The 14,928-nt window shown below is 47.2% G+C and overlaps 3 protein-coding genes across 6 annotated transcripts; all 3 read right to left on the bottom strand.

Annotated features, from left to right (window-relative positions):
* Positions 1–679: 679 nt before the first annotated feature.
* On the bottom strand, positions 680–1,950 carry LOC115625153 (carbonic anhydrase 6-like). Of its 4 annotated transcripts, none has more exons than XM_030520079.1 (6): positions 1,741–1,950; positions 1,591–1,681; positions 1,272–1,507; positions 1,070–1,220; positions 932–1,011; positions 680–836 (listed from the first exon to the last, which is right to left on the bottom strand). In XM_030520079.1, the coding sequence occupies exons 1-6, from the start codon at positions 1,894–1,896 to the stop codon at positions 726–728; spliced, it is 825 nt and encodes a 274-aa protein (XP_030375939.1). In that variant the 5' UTR covers positions 1,897–1,950; the 3' UTR covers positions 680–725. The 4 variants fall into 4 exon arrangements, with proteins under 4 accessions (XP_030375939.1, XP_030375938.1, XP_030375941.1 ...); XM_030520078.1 differs by having other exon boundaries at positions 1,272–1,534; positions 1,741–1,947; XM_030520081.1 differs by having other exon boundaries at positions 1,272–1,534; positions 1,736–1,834.
* Positions 1,951–2,634: 684 nt separating this feature from the next.
* Positions 2,635–3,872, bottom strand: LOC115625154 (carbonic anhydrase 2-like). Its single transcript, XM_030520083.1, has 5 exons — positions 3,777–3,872; positions 3,561–3,712; positions 3,413–3,506; positions 2,940–3,353; positions 2,635–2,883 (listed from the first exon to the last, which is right to left on the bottom strand). The coding sequence occupies exons 1-5, from the start codon at positions 3,847–3,849 to the stop codon at positions 2,681–2,683; spliced, it is 936 nt and encodes a 311-aa protein (XP_030375943.1). The 5' UTR covers positions 3,850–3,872; the 3' UTR covers positions 2,635–2,680.
* Positions 3,873–5,925: 2,053 nt separating this feature from the next.
* On the bottom strand, positions 5,926–7,143 carry LOC115625593 (carbonic anhydrase 6-like). The gene is made up of 4 exons (XM_030520709.1): positions 6,997–7,143; positions 6,738–6,938; positions 6,422–6,681; positions 5,926–6,362 (listed from the first exon to the last, which is right to left on the bottom strand). The coding sequence occupies exons 2-4, from the start codon at positions 6,811–6,813 to the stop codon at positions 6,069–6,071; spliced, it is 630 nt and encodes a 209-aa protein (XP_030376569.1). The 5' UTR covers positions 6,814–6,938; positions 6,997–7,143; the 3' UTR covers positions 5,926–6,068.
* Between the last annotated feature and the right edge of the window lie 7,785 nt (positions 7,144–14,928).

The following is a 14,928-nucleotide window of genomic DNA, read 5'->3' as shown; positions in this document are numbered from 1 at the left end:
TCTTTTTTTGTGGAGGGTACAGGCAACTGTCGGACTTGCTCAACTGTAGCGTTCTCTCTTGTTTTATCTTGCTAGCTGACCCGGTGTCACGAATAGCAGAATAAGTGTTAAAAAAAAATAAATAAAGAATCGACTGTTATGTGTTAACTAAGTATTAACAAGTCCCAAGGCCAAACCTTCGAATTAGTAGGGATCGGATAGTATGTTGACCTATCGCGGGTGGTAGCTCCTGAAAATCATTTTATTTAGTTGTCCGTCCGTTTGGATGAACGCCTGGATTTCGGAAACGGTCGAGCGCACATTAACCAAACTTGGCATGTTGGTATGCTCCTAGTCCCTAAGCTACACGAGTTTATTTTTTTTTTTTGATTTTCCCTCCCCTCCCCTCGCTTCAGAATCGCAATATATATTCAATTACCTACTTTTGTTTCGAATTTCACCCAAATCGGTAATTTCTAAGAAAGGTTATTTGCGAAATAATTTCTCTCCAGTACTACGCCCACAAAGTGCAGCATCTAGTTCGTTCTTCTTCTTCTTTTTGCCTCTGCTGTTTGCGCATATAACTCAGTGTCGGAGTTTCTCTGGCTACAAGGTATTTCAATGTCGGGCTTACTCAACTGTAGCGTTCTCTCTTGCTTTAAAGTAAATGCGTAGTTATTGAAAACATAATGTATATGTATATATGTATACATTTCCGATATTTAATTGATCAGTTCTTTCGGTAATTACATCATGGAACGGAAATATACAGTACGATCATGGATGTCTTGCAAGTTGCGATAATTGTTTATTACTAGCTTATCATATGAATCCTGTAGACACCAAAAATGCCTCAGCTGTAAATATTATGTTATAAAAGAGATAAAGCACAAAAATACTTGTACATACTTGTACATACATACATATGTATATAAAAGTAGGTAATACTTACGTATTTTTTGCCTACTTCAAGTGCTTTGGGGAAAACAAACCAATTAACGGCTTCAACGCAAGGTGGAGTGGTAAGCGACCCTTTGTAAAAAGGAAAATTTGTAATTTGTAGTTTAATTGTATTAGACATCTCATCAACCTTTATACGAAAAAAACTCGTCTGTCTTTATATTTGCAAATAGTTCATTCATCTTCATTTGGGGCTTTATAGTTGTAATCGAACCAAACTCCTGCAGTTGTTTGACTTGCTGAAGAATTTTGTTCAGTCCCACCGGCTCGACTTTTGGCTTCTAGATAAAGAAATTTGTAAGGCAAAACTTTTTTATTGATAGAAGACGCACCGTCACAGCCCGTAATAGAATAGCCAGTACTACAAACCCATCTGGGGAACACATGGCTTCGGACTTTGTGCTATATGCACAGTTTTTATGAACGATATGGAGCTCTCCATCGTGCCGCACGCCATCTATTGTATGCTCTGCCCCCTTAGAAGATTCTGAGCCCCAATGAAAATGCATTTGCACTGCTTGGTAAACGCTCTCGAGAACGCAGCCACAAATACCAGGTAGTGTACCATCTTCCACCGCAGAAAAATATAGTTTCGCTAGCCAAAATATTGTACACGAAGCGTGACTTGTTTATGGGTCCCGACTGACTTACCCGTAGTTCCAGTGTTATGAAATTTTAGGGGTCCAGCCAGTGGCTTATGGTAATTTAGGAAATGCAATTTACTAGCCTTTGACAAGCATATCTATGGGGATGTAGTATGCATAAAGAATCGATATCGGCAATACGGAACACAGACCTCACTTTCTTTCTATTAATAGCGATTGGAGATTGCTGTTTGCCACAACGTACATCTGAGGCCAGCTCCCAGTCATCCCCGTGATGATCATAGTTAAACGGCTTTTGTACAAAGCATGTGCGCTCTACTGCCGAGCAAAATTTCCGTATAGCTTTTACCATCAACAAATTTTGAAAAACCGTATGAATATTGTTTAAATTTAGAAAATTACCTTAAAATATATGCATCTAATTTTTGGATAAATTTAAAATAAAAGATAAAGCTAAGGCAAACATGGAAACAAACAAGAAATAATTGCTAAAGTCGAGCAGGTCCAACTCTTAAATACCCTGTACCACCCCACAAAAAAAATTTATTAAAAAAATTTAATTAATTTATTATGGTTATATGGCTATAACTTTCTTTCTAATCAACCTATCATAATAAATAACTTGGGATACGGATATATAAGCACTAACTGGAAGTGACAAGAATAACGGGAGTTATAGAGGTGCATCGGGAAAAATGAACAAACTTGCCCTTTCTTGGGCGTAGGAGAATCTGGATACCAAGTTTGGTTATTCTAGGTCTTATACTTTCCGAGATCCTTGCGTTCATACAGACAGACAGACGAACATGGCTATATCGACTCGGCTTGTCATCCTGATCAAGAAAAAGAAAAAAGGTAGTTTTTTCCTACATGTCAATAATAAAATGCTAAATACCCCGGACATGGCTATATAAACTCGTCTTGTTATCCTGATTAACAATATACTTACATGCTTTGTGAGGTGTGCAACGCTCACTTCAGTGTATTACATGTACACTCGCACTAAACTAGTATACCCTTTTTCCCTTTGGGCACAGGGTATAAAAACCACAGCAATAGGTAAATTCGATGTTGAATTTGGGGACTATGATAGTATGATTGTAAATTACATGTCGTTTTTTCAATCGTTAAAACTGCTAAAGAAATAGTGACGACACGCCCCTGTAATAGACTGGTCGCTGATTCGTATCCTGGATGGTTCGATAATTATTGATTAGGGGAGTGCCGCGCGAGTCCTTCAATTGCCAAAATTTCATTATATGCCTCTCGGGTATATTGATGACATCGGGGAAGACAGTCCATGTCACAGCCTCGGCGCAATCTGGCGTTGTCAAGGAACCTATAAGCAATGGGAATAATAAGAGACTGGCGATGTATTGGCTAGCGAGTACTCACCATTGTAGGAGTAGAACACCCCGACTATTATGTTGCCCAAAAGTTGGGCCATATTTAACTGCCCCGGGATGGTGGTATTGGTATTATACTCCACAATACGCGGCAACTGATTGAAAATTTTATTCAGTCCGTAATACTGCGAGAAAGGCTGCGGTTGCGCTCCAAACATAACAGCCAGCACAGCCAATCCATCTGCGTTTTGACTAGCCTCTGCCATGGATTCGTAGCGCCGGTTCTTGTGCACAATGTGCATTTCTACGTCATAGCGCATAAAGTTAATGGAGTGTTCCGATCCCTTGGATGAGTTCGAGCCCCAATGAAAATGCACACTTTGCACCTCGTACTCTCCACGTAGAAGTCCACCAGTTATGAAGGGACGCTGGCCAGTTCGGGTGGGTGGTATAACCATGTTAGCTGTATAAGGAAGGTCGTGGTCAAGAAAAAGCTTCGGTGGGGCTTTCTGCGGCACTCACCTGTGTGGCCGTTGTTCATGAGAACCAACGGCGTGCGCAGAGATTCCCCGTAGTGGTGAAACTGTATTCGCGGTATAGTGTTGTTCTTGATGGCCTACAGAAAACAATTTTTAAGTTCGTATCGTCGCTAGCTGCTCTGTGTACTTACATCATCATATAAGAGATCAATGGGTGACTGACTCTGCCCGATTTGACACAAGCCTGTCCAATCATCGCCATTGTAATCGTAGTTATACTCGCCAGCTGCCCTATCTTGGGCCCGATCTATTAGTATGTCATTAAGGTATTCCTGGCTTATCTCTGAAAGTGTGAATTTCTTTTAAATATCCATGTGACCCATATCCAAATCAAAGCTACAACTTACGTATATAAGCCTGAGAAAATGCAAAGACTCTCAGAAAACCAAGCAACTGGCATGAAAAGATAACAAAATGCATGCCAAACTATTATTTTTTGCTATTTCTTCAAATAGATAATTGTTTTGTTATATATTTCCAGGCACGATGTGTTCTAGTCGGCGCTTGCAATTGCACTGCGACTTTTTGCGGCGCACAGGACCATTTATAGGTGCCGGGCCATCGTCAATTTACAATCTTCTTTTTGATAAGCTTACCCGGGCTTAGGCCTAGTGTGCAATTTACATGCAAATTGCAAATCGTTTTATAGTTGCTCGGTGGAATCTCTGCTTCCACGTTGCCGATGGTACTCTGAACGAAAAACCTGCTCCTGCATCAAAATTTCTCGCGGCCCATCCAGTAATTAAGGAGAGCTGTAAAATCTGGTTCAATAATAACAACTTTAGGCGATTGCGCTAGATAACTTACTTTACATTCCAGCAATATAATCATGAAGATGAGTAAACTTGCATATACTATTAAAAAATAGTGCCACTAGACACCGACAACACTAGTACACTCTCCACTGTTGTACATACTTGTATGCTTATATTTGAAGTCATTCATTCTTATTATACACTGTACCCAAAGGTTAAAAGGGTGTACTAGATTAGTGCGAATGTATGTAACACATAGTCGCTCCTCAACAGGCCCATCAAAGTACATACATATATTCGGAATTTTAATCTCAAATTTGACAATGACATCCGGTTAGTGCTTATGTGTTTCCGTGCTAAATTTAATTATTAAAGGTCTTATGTTCTGTCCATGCAAACAAACTTGATCTGCCTAGAGCTTGGGCCGTTGATAACTGAGATCCTTGCGCTCATACAGGCGGGCAGACAGACGGACATGTCTAAATCGGTTCGTCTTGTCATGATGATCAATAATACATACGATAGTACTATTGTGGGGTCTGCCACACAGGGTATACAAATAATTTATAAAATATTGGTATTTTCCTTTTTAAAGGAGTGGGTACAGGGTATATAAGAGGTGGGCCTTCTAGTTTTCTCTAGTCTTCTCTAGTTTTCCATTCTTGTGTTTATGCACTGTACCCAAAGAGTTAGAGGATACAAGAATACTTGTTTAGTGCGAATGTATGTGACAGACAAAATGAGGCGTGGCAGAGTATATGCATATATTCTTGATTAGCATGACATGACGAACCGATTTAGCCCTATCTGTCTATCTGTCCGTCCATATACAGTCTTTTAAGACACCAAGTCTGGATCAATTTGTGCCGTGGTGCTGGTGATGGCACTCTCCCTTCTGTCTGTTGTAAAGTCTTATTATGAACAACTTTCTGTGCGCTTCAGTGAAAAGAATAATGATGAGTTTGTAACACCAAGAAGGAAGATTGGTTGACTACATATTAAAGATACATAAATGGTCAGCATGACTAGACGAATTAAAAACGCGGTCTCCTTCTCAGCCCTGAGCTAGCATGTTCACGACTAAATGTAAAAATATAAAACTCTTATGTAATTAAATGATTTAAATGTATAATTTTTAGTCGAAGGGCCGAGTAGCTAGTTCTCGTTAATCTAATATTAAGTTTAGTATAAGATACTAGATTGAATCTGTTAAAATAAAAATAAATAAAATGTATAATTTAGAAGAAAGGGTAGAAAAGGTAGTTAAAGGAAAGCAAAGGGAAGGGCAAAAATACGGTGCAGACCAAGATAAATTCTTAGTTATTCGACCAGGTACGCGCAATTGTTAAATTTGATATTTTGATGCTGATCATGTATTCCATTCCTACTCATGTGTTCCTGTGATAATAAAACGATTTTGTGTTAAAAAAACGTTAATGCCAATAATAAAAAGAGAAATGGCAATATATCAATCATAAGGACCATATCTGTCATTGCTGGTTCTTCATTCCTCTTTACAACAAAATAACGTTATAATGTCAGATGTATGTACATATATGTACATATACATGAAACATATGTATGTGTTTCAGCTATGTAACAGCTATGTACAATCTCAATCCGATATAGATTTGAAGAATGTTCTTCATGAAGAAGAGTGGGTGGAAGTTGGGATACTGAGCCTGATTTCCAGTCTTGTAATTCAAATCTTTATTCTTCTTATAAAAAAGAACTTCTGACACACACACAAATTTCTCAAATTATATTTAATATTATTAAAGCTGATTAAAAATTAAGTTTTGTGGATAAATATTTGGGTAAATTATTTGCCTCTATGACCGTAGCAAAGTGGACAGCACAGGATTATTACAAATAACCTTGGTGCTAAGGGCGATAAAATACCGTGCGATTGTTAAGGGGTTGAATCTGACGGTAGTTGGGTTTTAAATGTCCTCCATTGGAGTCCTGTATGCTCGAAAATATAGACGTCAGTAATTTTGTCATCGTCAACTCTTGGGCAAATACGATCCAAGTGACGGACTCCTCGCAGTTCCCTGAGGTCAGCGAGCCATTATATGTGAAGAAATTGTTTGCTTTTAATTTCGGAAATAATTCATTGAGCCGAGGACCGGACCCCCTAAAAAACTTAGGGTTGACTGTCCTGGTTATTGCGTTTGGCTGTAAATACATAATTACTAATTATATTCATGTATGCAGCTAACAAATGTGAAACTTACTCTACCGAACATATACATAATGGCCAAAACGGCTAATCCATCGGGATGTTTCTTCGCTTCATTCATATCAGGATAGCGCATATTTCGGTGTACAATATGCATCTCTATATCGAATCGTTTGTTATCAATTTCGTGCTCAGACCCTAGCGTTTCGGCTGAACCCCAGTGGAAATGGATGCTCTCTGCTTCATATTGTGTATTTAGCGAAGCTCCAATAACATATGGCTTGTGGCCACCAGTTGTTTTTGGAATTATCAAGTCTATGTAACAAAGCAATAAATAGACATATGCGCTCCATAAGATATCTTTAACTGACCTAGATGTCCATTACTGGATAGCTTCAGCGGACTTTCCAAGGGCACATCGTAGTATGCTAAAAGTAATTCCGGCATATTCGCTGTTGATGTGGCAGCACTCTGCCAGTGTTGACATGGCAACGCTTGCCAGCAACATCTGCTGGCAGAGCGCTGCTAGCGTCGGCGGCCTCTCCCTCTTTCATATGGGCAGCTAAGCGCCACTGCAATTAGGTTAAGTTTAGTTTCAAATTGTCATACAAGTGAAGAATATATATATACGTGCGAGTCACGTCACAGTGAAAAGGAAAGCAGACGCCATTTTACTTCCCTTGCGGTTTTTGGACTTTCACCCCCAACGCCCCACGCCAACATTGTCCTTCGAGCCGGATCTTCAGGTGCACCTCCCGTTCCTTCCAAGTCCTGTGCAGCCTACGACCGTTCGCCCCAGCTTGTTCCTGGCGTTGGATACCTGCGAGGAGAAGCAGCTAAGTAAACTATTTACTTGTGGCGCGATACTTACGCCATATTTGTTCACTGTCGGTCTGTCCGCCGACCCCCACAACGGAACAGCATCCCGCTGTCCGTCCCTTATCCAAGGGCCTCATCTCGTCTAACGCCGGTACCGCGCTGGTCCGCTTAAACGAAAAGTGAAGTGCAACAATTAGCAGGTTCAACCCGAACTCCGTCCGTTTGCGTTTGCATCTTGGCATACTTGCGCATATTCTTTCCCATATGCAACAAGTGTCCAGTGGGAAACACACCTGTTTTACCTGCACGTTCCTAATGCACAATTCACACCACATAGTTTTTGCATGGTCCGTCACACAATAGACATATTTCCACATATGCTTATATACATGCACTTTATATACATGCACATTACACAATAAACATATTTCCACATATGCTTATATACATGCACTTTATATACATACATGCACATTATACAAGAGACATATTTTAACATATGCACATACACATATATACAGCCGCTGCGTATAAATCTATACACGTTTTCATATATCGGCAGCGGAAACAAACGTACGTCCGCATACGCTGATATATATATATATATATATATATATATATATATATATCTATATACATTTGAGTCCGCTATAAACACATCTGCATGCACTAAATATACGAACCATAATATTTACACACAAACATATTTACACTCATATATTTAATTACTAACACAATCCTATACACTCACCGGTCGGTCCACGACTCCCCGCTACGTGCCAACACTCCAGTTGGTATTCCTTATAGCCCGCGCGATATCCAGCGTCGGCGCTTGTGCGAAAATTAAAACATATTGCGGTTTTGCACTTAAAATTTTTACTTACCCATTAAAGGTAAACAAGTGATGACACTTGTGTAAAATCAGTTATCGGAAGCTACAATCATCGAAATTGGAGTGTGACCAGAAACTTGGTCACGGTAACGAGTCACAGCTGAATTATTAATTTCGATAATCACTGTGACCAATTGCTACTGGCGGTCCGCTATCCCGGAAATCACTTAATAAAATTAAATACAGTTACTTTATCCCAAAAAGTAACTTAATAAATTAAATAAAATTTATTATTGTTTTTTTTTTATGTTTCTTTGGGATTCCTTGTCGCATACCAGCGCCTCCAGCTGGTCTTTCTCCATCAACGTAATTGCGTGTAGTTTTTGCTGCGATTTTTCAGCAACTTTAATAAAATCAAATAAAAATAAATCCAAATTTTTTCGGTGAATACACATATCCTTGTGGACTTTTTCCCGAACCTTTCCAGCACCTCTACCTGGCAGTTATTTTATCCAGCTTTAATTTATATTTATTTTTGGGTTTTTTTTTTGTTGGTTTTTTTGGATTCTTCGTCGCATATCACCGCCTGCAGCTGTCCAGCAACTTAATTGCACATATATTTATTGCTGCCGCGGTGTTTAATTAATTTTAATAAAACGAACATAGAGAAAAAAACGAAATCCATTTTCTCTTTTATTTCGGTGGCTACACATATTCTTGTGACCTTGTGTCCGACAAGTTTTCAGCACCTCCAGCTAGCATAAGCCAGTTAATAAAACTTGTCGCAGAATTTTGCGCGCCATAAGCGGTCAGCAACGCCGTTTTCCGGCGGACTCATACCCGACCTGCCTCAAGTGGGCCCACTCTAGCAGGCTCGTGTGAGAGCCTAGTATGCCCAGTGAAGGCGAGGAGGACACGAAGAAGCATTTAGTCCATCCGTCTACCTCGGTCGCCCCATCCACTTCTCAGCGTTTGGCCGTTCCTTCTTCTGACGCGCAATCCAGTTCGGTTCCGACACCGTCCCTTGTAAAAACAGTTTCGCCGTCGACGTCAAAAGGGGTTATTCCGAAACCACCGTCGTCGTTGAAGAAGGTTTCGCCCTCTACCTCCAAGAGGAGCAGTCCGGGTTCACGCTTGTTGTTGAAAAAACCTTCGCCTTCCACCGCCAAGAAGGGCAGCCCCAAATCACATTTGTCCGTGAACGCTTTTTCGTCTCCTTCTCCAAGGAAGACCAGCTGTTCGCCACAGCTCTCTGTGAGGGTGCCCAGAATTGCGAAACCCGTTCCGTCTACTCGAGCAGCTGTTCGGATCGCTTCCAAAACGATCGAAATGGTGTTGGACGAATTCATTTCGGTCAGCGATGACCTGTGCCATTTTGAGGCACTAGTTTCTTCGTCCGACCCAGCCGTGACACTTGTCACGCAGCAGATCCAACTGGACCAAGTCAAAGCCCTGTGGGAACAGGTTCAGCAAGAGCGTCGGCGCTGTTTCCGGGCTCTGAGCCAATCAGAGTCCAGCGATTCCGACAAGCAGGCCTTACAGATGAAGTATGATCACTGCTACCGCGTCTATGAGCGGTGCGCCACTCAGCTCACCACGCGGATACAAGACGCGTCCGCGCGGAGCAGCGCTCCCGCTCCAAGTCCCGAGCCCCCAGTCAGGGGCTGTATCCTTCCGCCAGTGGACACCGAGGTTTTCACTGGCGACTACCTGAAGTGGCCCACGTTCAGGGACCTCTTCACCGCGTTGTACATTCGCAACCAGCGGTTGACAGAGGTGGAAAAACTTTACCACCTCCTCTCCAAAACTCGCGGCGAAGCGAAGGACATCGTGCGTAATTCCCCACTGACCAACGACGGTTTCGCCTCAGCTTGGAAAAACCTAACTGAGCGTTTCGAAAACAAGCGATTGTTGGTCAACAGTCAGCTCAAGGTCCTCGCCAACCTCCAGCCTATTCTTTCGGAGTGTGGCATCGCCATCAAGGAGCTCCAGAGCACAATCCAAGGGTGCTTAACGGCTGTCCAGAATGCCAAGATTGGCACCCAGGACTGGGATTGCCTTTTGGTGTTTTTCTGCGCCACCAAGCTTCCTCCAGCTACCCTTTCCTTATGGGAGCAGTCGGTAAAGGACAAGTCCGAAATTCCGCCCTGGAGCGACATGAATCAGTTCCTCTCGGATCGCTATCGCACATTGGAAGCGATAAATGATGCGACCCTGGGCCTCCGCACCCGCGTTCCAAAGCCAGCTCAAAAGGAGCCGGCTGCGAGGAGAGTCAACTCTTTCGAGACGAAGGTCCGCAACAGTCCGCAGACCTGTAATCTTTGCTCGAAGGAGAACCACCCCGTGCGCCTGTGTCCGCGTTTTCTGCAGATGTCGGTCAAGGACCGATGCAAGGTGATCAAGAATCAGAAGCTTTGCATGAATTGTTTCGCCCGAGGGCACCAACTAAACGCTTGCACAAGCCAGTACAACTGCGCTACGTGCAAGGGGCGCCACCACACTCTCCTACACCGTGGCCCCTCCCTTCCATCGGCGCCCTCAGCATCAGTTCCCCCTCCACATTGCAATCCATTACAGTCCACTTCGTCGAATGTTCAGAGCTATTTCAGCAGCAGCGTTCAGGGCGTCCTCCTCGGCACGGCTATAGTGAACGTGCTCCATTTGGGTAGCGTCTACGCCGCGCGTGCGCTCATCGACTCTGGCTCCGAGGGAACTTTCGTTTCAGAACGCCTACGCAGATCTCTTCGGCTGCCGTTCCAGAAGGTGCAGGCCCAGGTATCGGGGCTGAACGCGACCACATCTGGGCTCGCGACCAAGGTGTGCAGTGTCAAGCTGGCATCTTCCTCACAACCGAGGCGCGAAGTCGAGACGGCGGCATACGTGCTGCCGCAACTGGCAGGCGCCCTGCCATCGTTTCCCATATCCAGCGAAACCTTGAGAGATCTTCCTGACCTGCCGTTGGCAGACCCGTGTTTTTTCCGAAGCGCCACCATCGATTTGCTCATCGGCGCTGACATACTACCTGCCGTGCTGCTTGGCGGCACCCGGCCAAACGTCTGCGGCTCGCTGCTGGCACAGGAGACCATTTTCGGATGGATTCTGACCGGACCAGTAGCGGCGGCAAGGAAGACGGCCATCCGTTCCTTCACCACGCGCATTTCAGCAAGCACACAGCCATCCTTGGATCAGCTGCTCACCAAGTTCTGGGAGGTGGAGGACATCCCGGTGAGTTGCGAGAAGGAAGCGGGCGCAGTGTGCGAACAGCTTTTCGTCCAGACCACCAGCCGGCGGCCGGATGGCAGATACACGGTCTCGCTGCCTTTCAAGGACCCCCAGGACATTCAACTGGGCCATTCTAGATCCATCGCGATGGCCCAGTTCCTCAAGAACGAGGCTCGGCTGCTTAGGAACGTTTCGTTGAAGGAGCAGTATGACGCAGTCATCAACGAGTATCTCGACTTAGGGCACATGCGCCCTGTCCCTCCTCCAACGGACAACGCCAATTTTTACCTGCCCCATCACGCGGTGCTGAAGCCGGACAGCACCACGACCAAGGTCCGCGTGGTCTTCAACGCATCCTGCCCGTCGTCCAACGGGAACAGCTTAAACGACGTACTTCACACGGGGCCCGTCCTACAGGCCGACCTGACTTTACAGGTGTTGAAGTGGCGTTTTTTCCAGCACGTTTTCAGTGCCGACATCACTAAGATGTATCGGCAGATTCTGGTCGACCCCGCACATACCCGGTTCCAGAGAATCCTGTTCCGCGATCCGGCAGGTGACTTGCGGGATTTCGAGCTCCAAACAGTCACTTTCGGGGTGAACTGTGCGCCTTTCCTGGCCATCCGCGTGCTCCTGCAGCTTGCCGAAGACTCCAAGGCGCAGTATCCGCTCGCCAGCCGGGTCCTCACGGACTTCATGTATGTGGATGACGTCCTGGCCGGAGCACATACGAAGCAGGAAGCACTCTCATCCATACGAGAGATACGAGCGGCTTTCAGCGCAGCAGGTTTCCCACTGCGCAAGTGGGTCGCCAACAACAAGGACATTCTTCGCGGCATCCCACCAGAGCATCTGCTGCGCGCCGACTTCTTAGACATTGAGGATGCCAGCATGACTAAGACGCTGGGCATCCGCTGGAAGGCCACCGACGATGAGTTCCTGTTCATCGCATCCGCTTTGGAGGAAGGGTCCTCATTCACCAAACGGGAGGTCCTGGCCCAGATTTCCAGGCTGTTCGATCCCGCCGGATGGCTGGCGCCAATTATTGTCCGTTCCAAGATTTTTATGCAAGAAATCTGGCTCAGCGGAATCGGATGGGATGATCCGCTCCCCTCCGAGCTGCAGCAGAGGTGGAACGAGTTCCTGCGGAGTTATCCCACGCTAGACCGGATCCGGATCCCACGGTGGATTCATTTTCGCCCACAAGGTACGTTTCAATACCACGGTTTTTGTGACGCATCGCAGCAGGCATACGGGGCGGCCATCTACTTGCGCGTCGAGACGCACAGGCAAGTGCAGGTCCATCTCCTGGTATCCAAGACCAGGGTGGCGCCAGTCAAGACGGTGTCACTGCCGCGCTTGGAACTGTGCGGTGCCGTCCTCCTAGCGGACATGTGTGCAGCTATCCTGCCCCACCTTCCACTCAGCAGCTATCCAACGGCGTGCTGGACCGACTCCACTATTGTGTTGGCCTGGCTTCGCAAGCCAGCGTGCAATTGGACGACCTTTGTGGCGAATCGCGTATCCAGGATCGCTCAAGCCACGGATGTAAAGGATTGGCTGCACGTGCGCTCCGAGCACAACCCGGCTGACCTTGCGAGCCGAGGCGTTGCGCCGCAGGATTTGGCGGATAGCAGCCTGTGGTGGCACGGACCGGCTTGGCTCCAGGCGCCTCGAGGAAGTTGGCCCGTGCCGGAGCCGGTGCCCCAGGAGGCCACCCTCGAGCAGCGTCCTATCCGGACCCATCTCGCGACATTGCCCAAAGCTCCCGATTTCCTCGAGCGTTTCTCCGACTTTGGGAGAGCGCTCAGGGTGATGGCGTATGTCCAACGTTTTGTGCTGCGCTGCCAGAAGCTTCCCGCTCCGCTGTCCAAGGAGGTCACCCATCCGGAGCTGATGGCGGCCCATCGTAGACTGGTGGTCTGCACCCAGCGGACCGAGTACTACCAAGAGTACCGTGCCCTGTCCGGCGGCCAGAAGGTGGCATCCGGCAGCACGATCATCAACCTAAACCCATTCATGGACCAGCAGGGAATCATCCGTTCCTGCGGTCGGCTTTCCGCCTCGGCCTCGTTAAAGTACGACGAGCGCCACCCCATCATCCTGCCGTACAGCTGCAAGTTCTCGCGGCTCCTCGTGAGTTTTACGCATCGAATATCGCTCCATAGCGGGAACCAGCTAACGGTAAGCCTCGTGCGGTCCAAGTACTGGATTCCCAAGCTCCGGAATCTAGTCAAGGCCACCGTAAACTCCTGCAGGGTCTGCGTCATCTTTAAAAAGCGGCTGCAGAACCAGCTGATGGGAAGCCTTCCTGCGCCACGAAGCACCTTTTCTCCGCCCTTCACCCACACCGGCATCGACTTTGCGGGGCCGTTCGAGGTGAAGAATTATACCGGACGGGCGTGCCTAATTACCAAGGGCTACGTGTGCGTATTCGTCTGCTTCTGCACGAAAGCAATCCATTTGGAGGCCACATCCGATCTCACTACGGAGAAGTTCCTGGCCGCTTTCGCGCGTTTCGTAGCGCGACGCCGATGCCCTAAACGGATCCACTCCGACAACGGCAAGACGTTCGTCGGGGCGTCTAGGGCACTTGAGCGCGACTTCCTAGAGGCTACCAGAGCCCAGGTCACTGCCTCCTATGGGACCCAGATCCTTTCCTGGTCTTTCATCCCGCCCGGCGCACCTCATATGGGTGGCCTTTGGGAGGCAGGTGTTAAGAGTTTTAAGGCGCTCTTTAACAAGGCGGCATCCACCTATAAGTACACCTTTGAGGAGCTGTCCACTCTTCTGTGTAGGATTGAGGCGGTCCTCAACTCGCGCCCGATCTCCCCTATGTCCGAGGACGCCACGGATTTGCTGGCGCTAACTCCAGGCCACTTCCTGACCGGTGGCCCCCTCCTCTCTTTGGCCGAACCGGAGATAGAGCAGGAGGCAGGTTCGATCATGAACCGGTGGCGGCGGCTCAAAGCGCTCAGCCAGCAGTTCTGCCTCCGATGGAAGGAGGAATATCTAAAGGAGCTGCACAAGCGCAATAAATGGCAGCAGCCACAGGAGGACCTGCAGCCAGGCGCCATGGTCATCATCATGGAGGAAAATGTTCCGACCAACGAATGGCGCCTCGGAAGGGTCCAGACCGCTTATCCCGGCCACGACGCCAAGGTGCGAGTGGTTGACATCCGCACTGCTCGTGGCGTCGTCCGACGGCCAGTCGCTAAGCTGGTTCTCCTGCCCACTCTTTCCAATTAGCGCTACTAACCACGTGCCTCACCTCTCTCCAACTACCGCAACCGCTAACTCCCCCTACCATCTCTTTTCTAGGCCCGTCGCTATGCCGTCTCGCCGTCCAGTGAAGGCTCCCACCGCAACGACGCCACCAGGGTTGAGCTCCTACCGATGCCGGCTGTGCCGCGGTGTGCACCCACTCCGCCAGTGCCCGCGGTTCCTGGCGCTGCCCGCGATTAAGCGAGCACGGGCGGTGCTCATCAACCAGTACTGCTTGAACTGCCTGGCACATGAACATTCGGGCGGTACTTGCCGAAGTGGGGCCCGCTGCCAAGAGTGCGGGCAGCCGCATCACACAATGCTGCACTCTGCGGCGCATCACACGCGTTCAGGGCGGCGCTCCCGTCCGCACCGTCGGAACCGACCACGCCGGCGCGCCAACTCGCCACGCGCCACGCGCCAAC

This window comes from Scaptodrosophila lebanonensis, unplaced genomic scaffold, assembly GCF_003285725.1.
Source record: "Scaptodrosophila lebanonensis strain 11010-0011.00,11010-0021.00 unplaced genomic scaffold, SlebRS2 tig00000072-arrow-pilon, whole genome shotgun sequence".
In the NCBI taxonomy this organism is placed as follows: Eukaryota; Metazoa; Arthropoda; class Insecta; order Diptera; family Drosophilidae; genus Scaptodrosophila; species Scaptodrosophila lebanonensis.
Note: the sequence above shows the minus strand (reverse complement) of the source record. Positions and strands in the feature narration are given on the sequence as shown.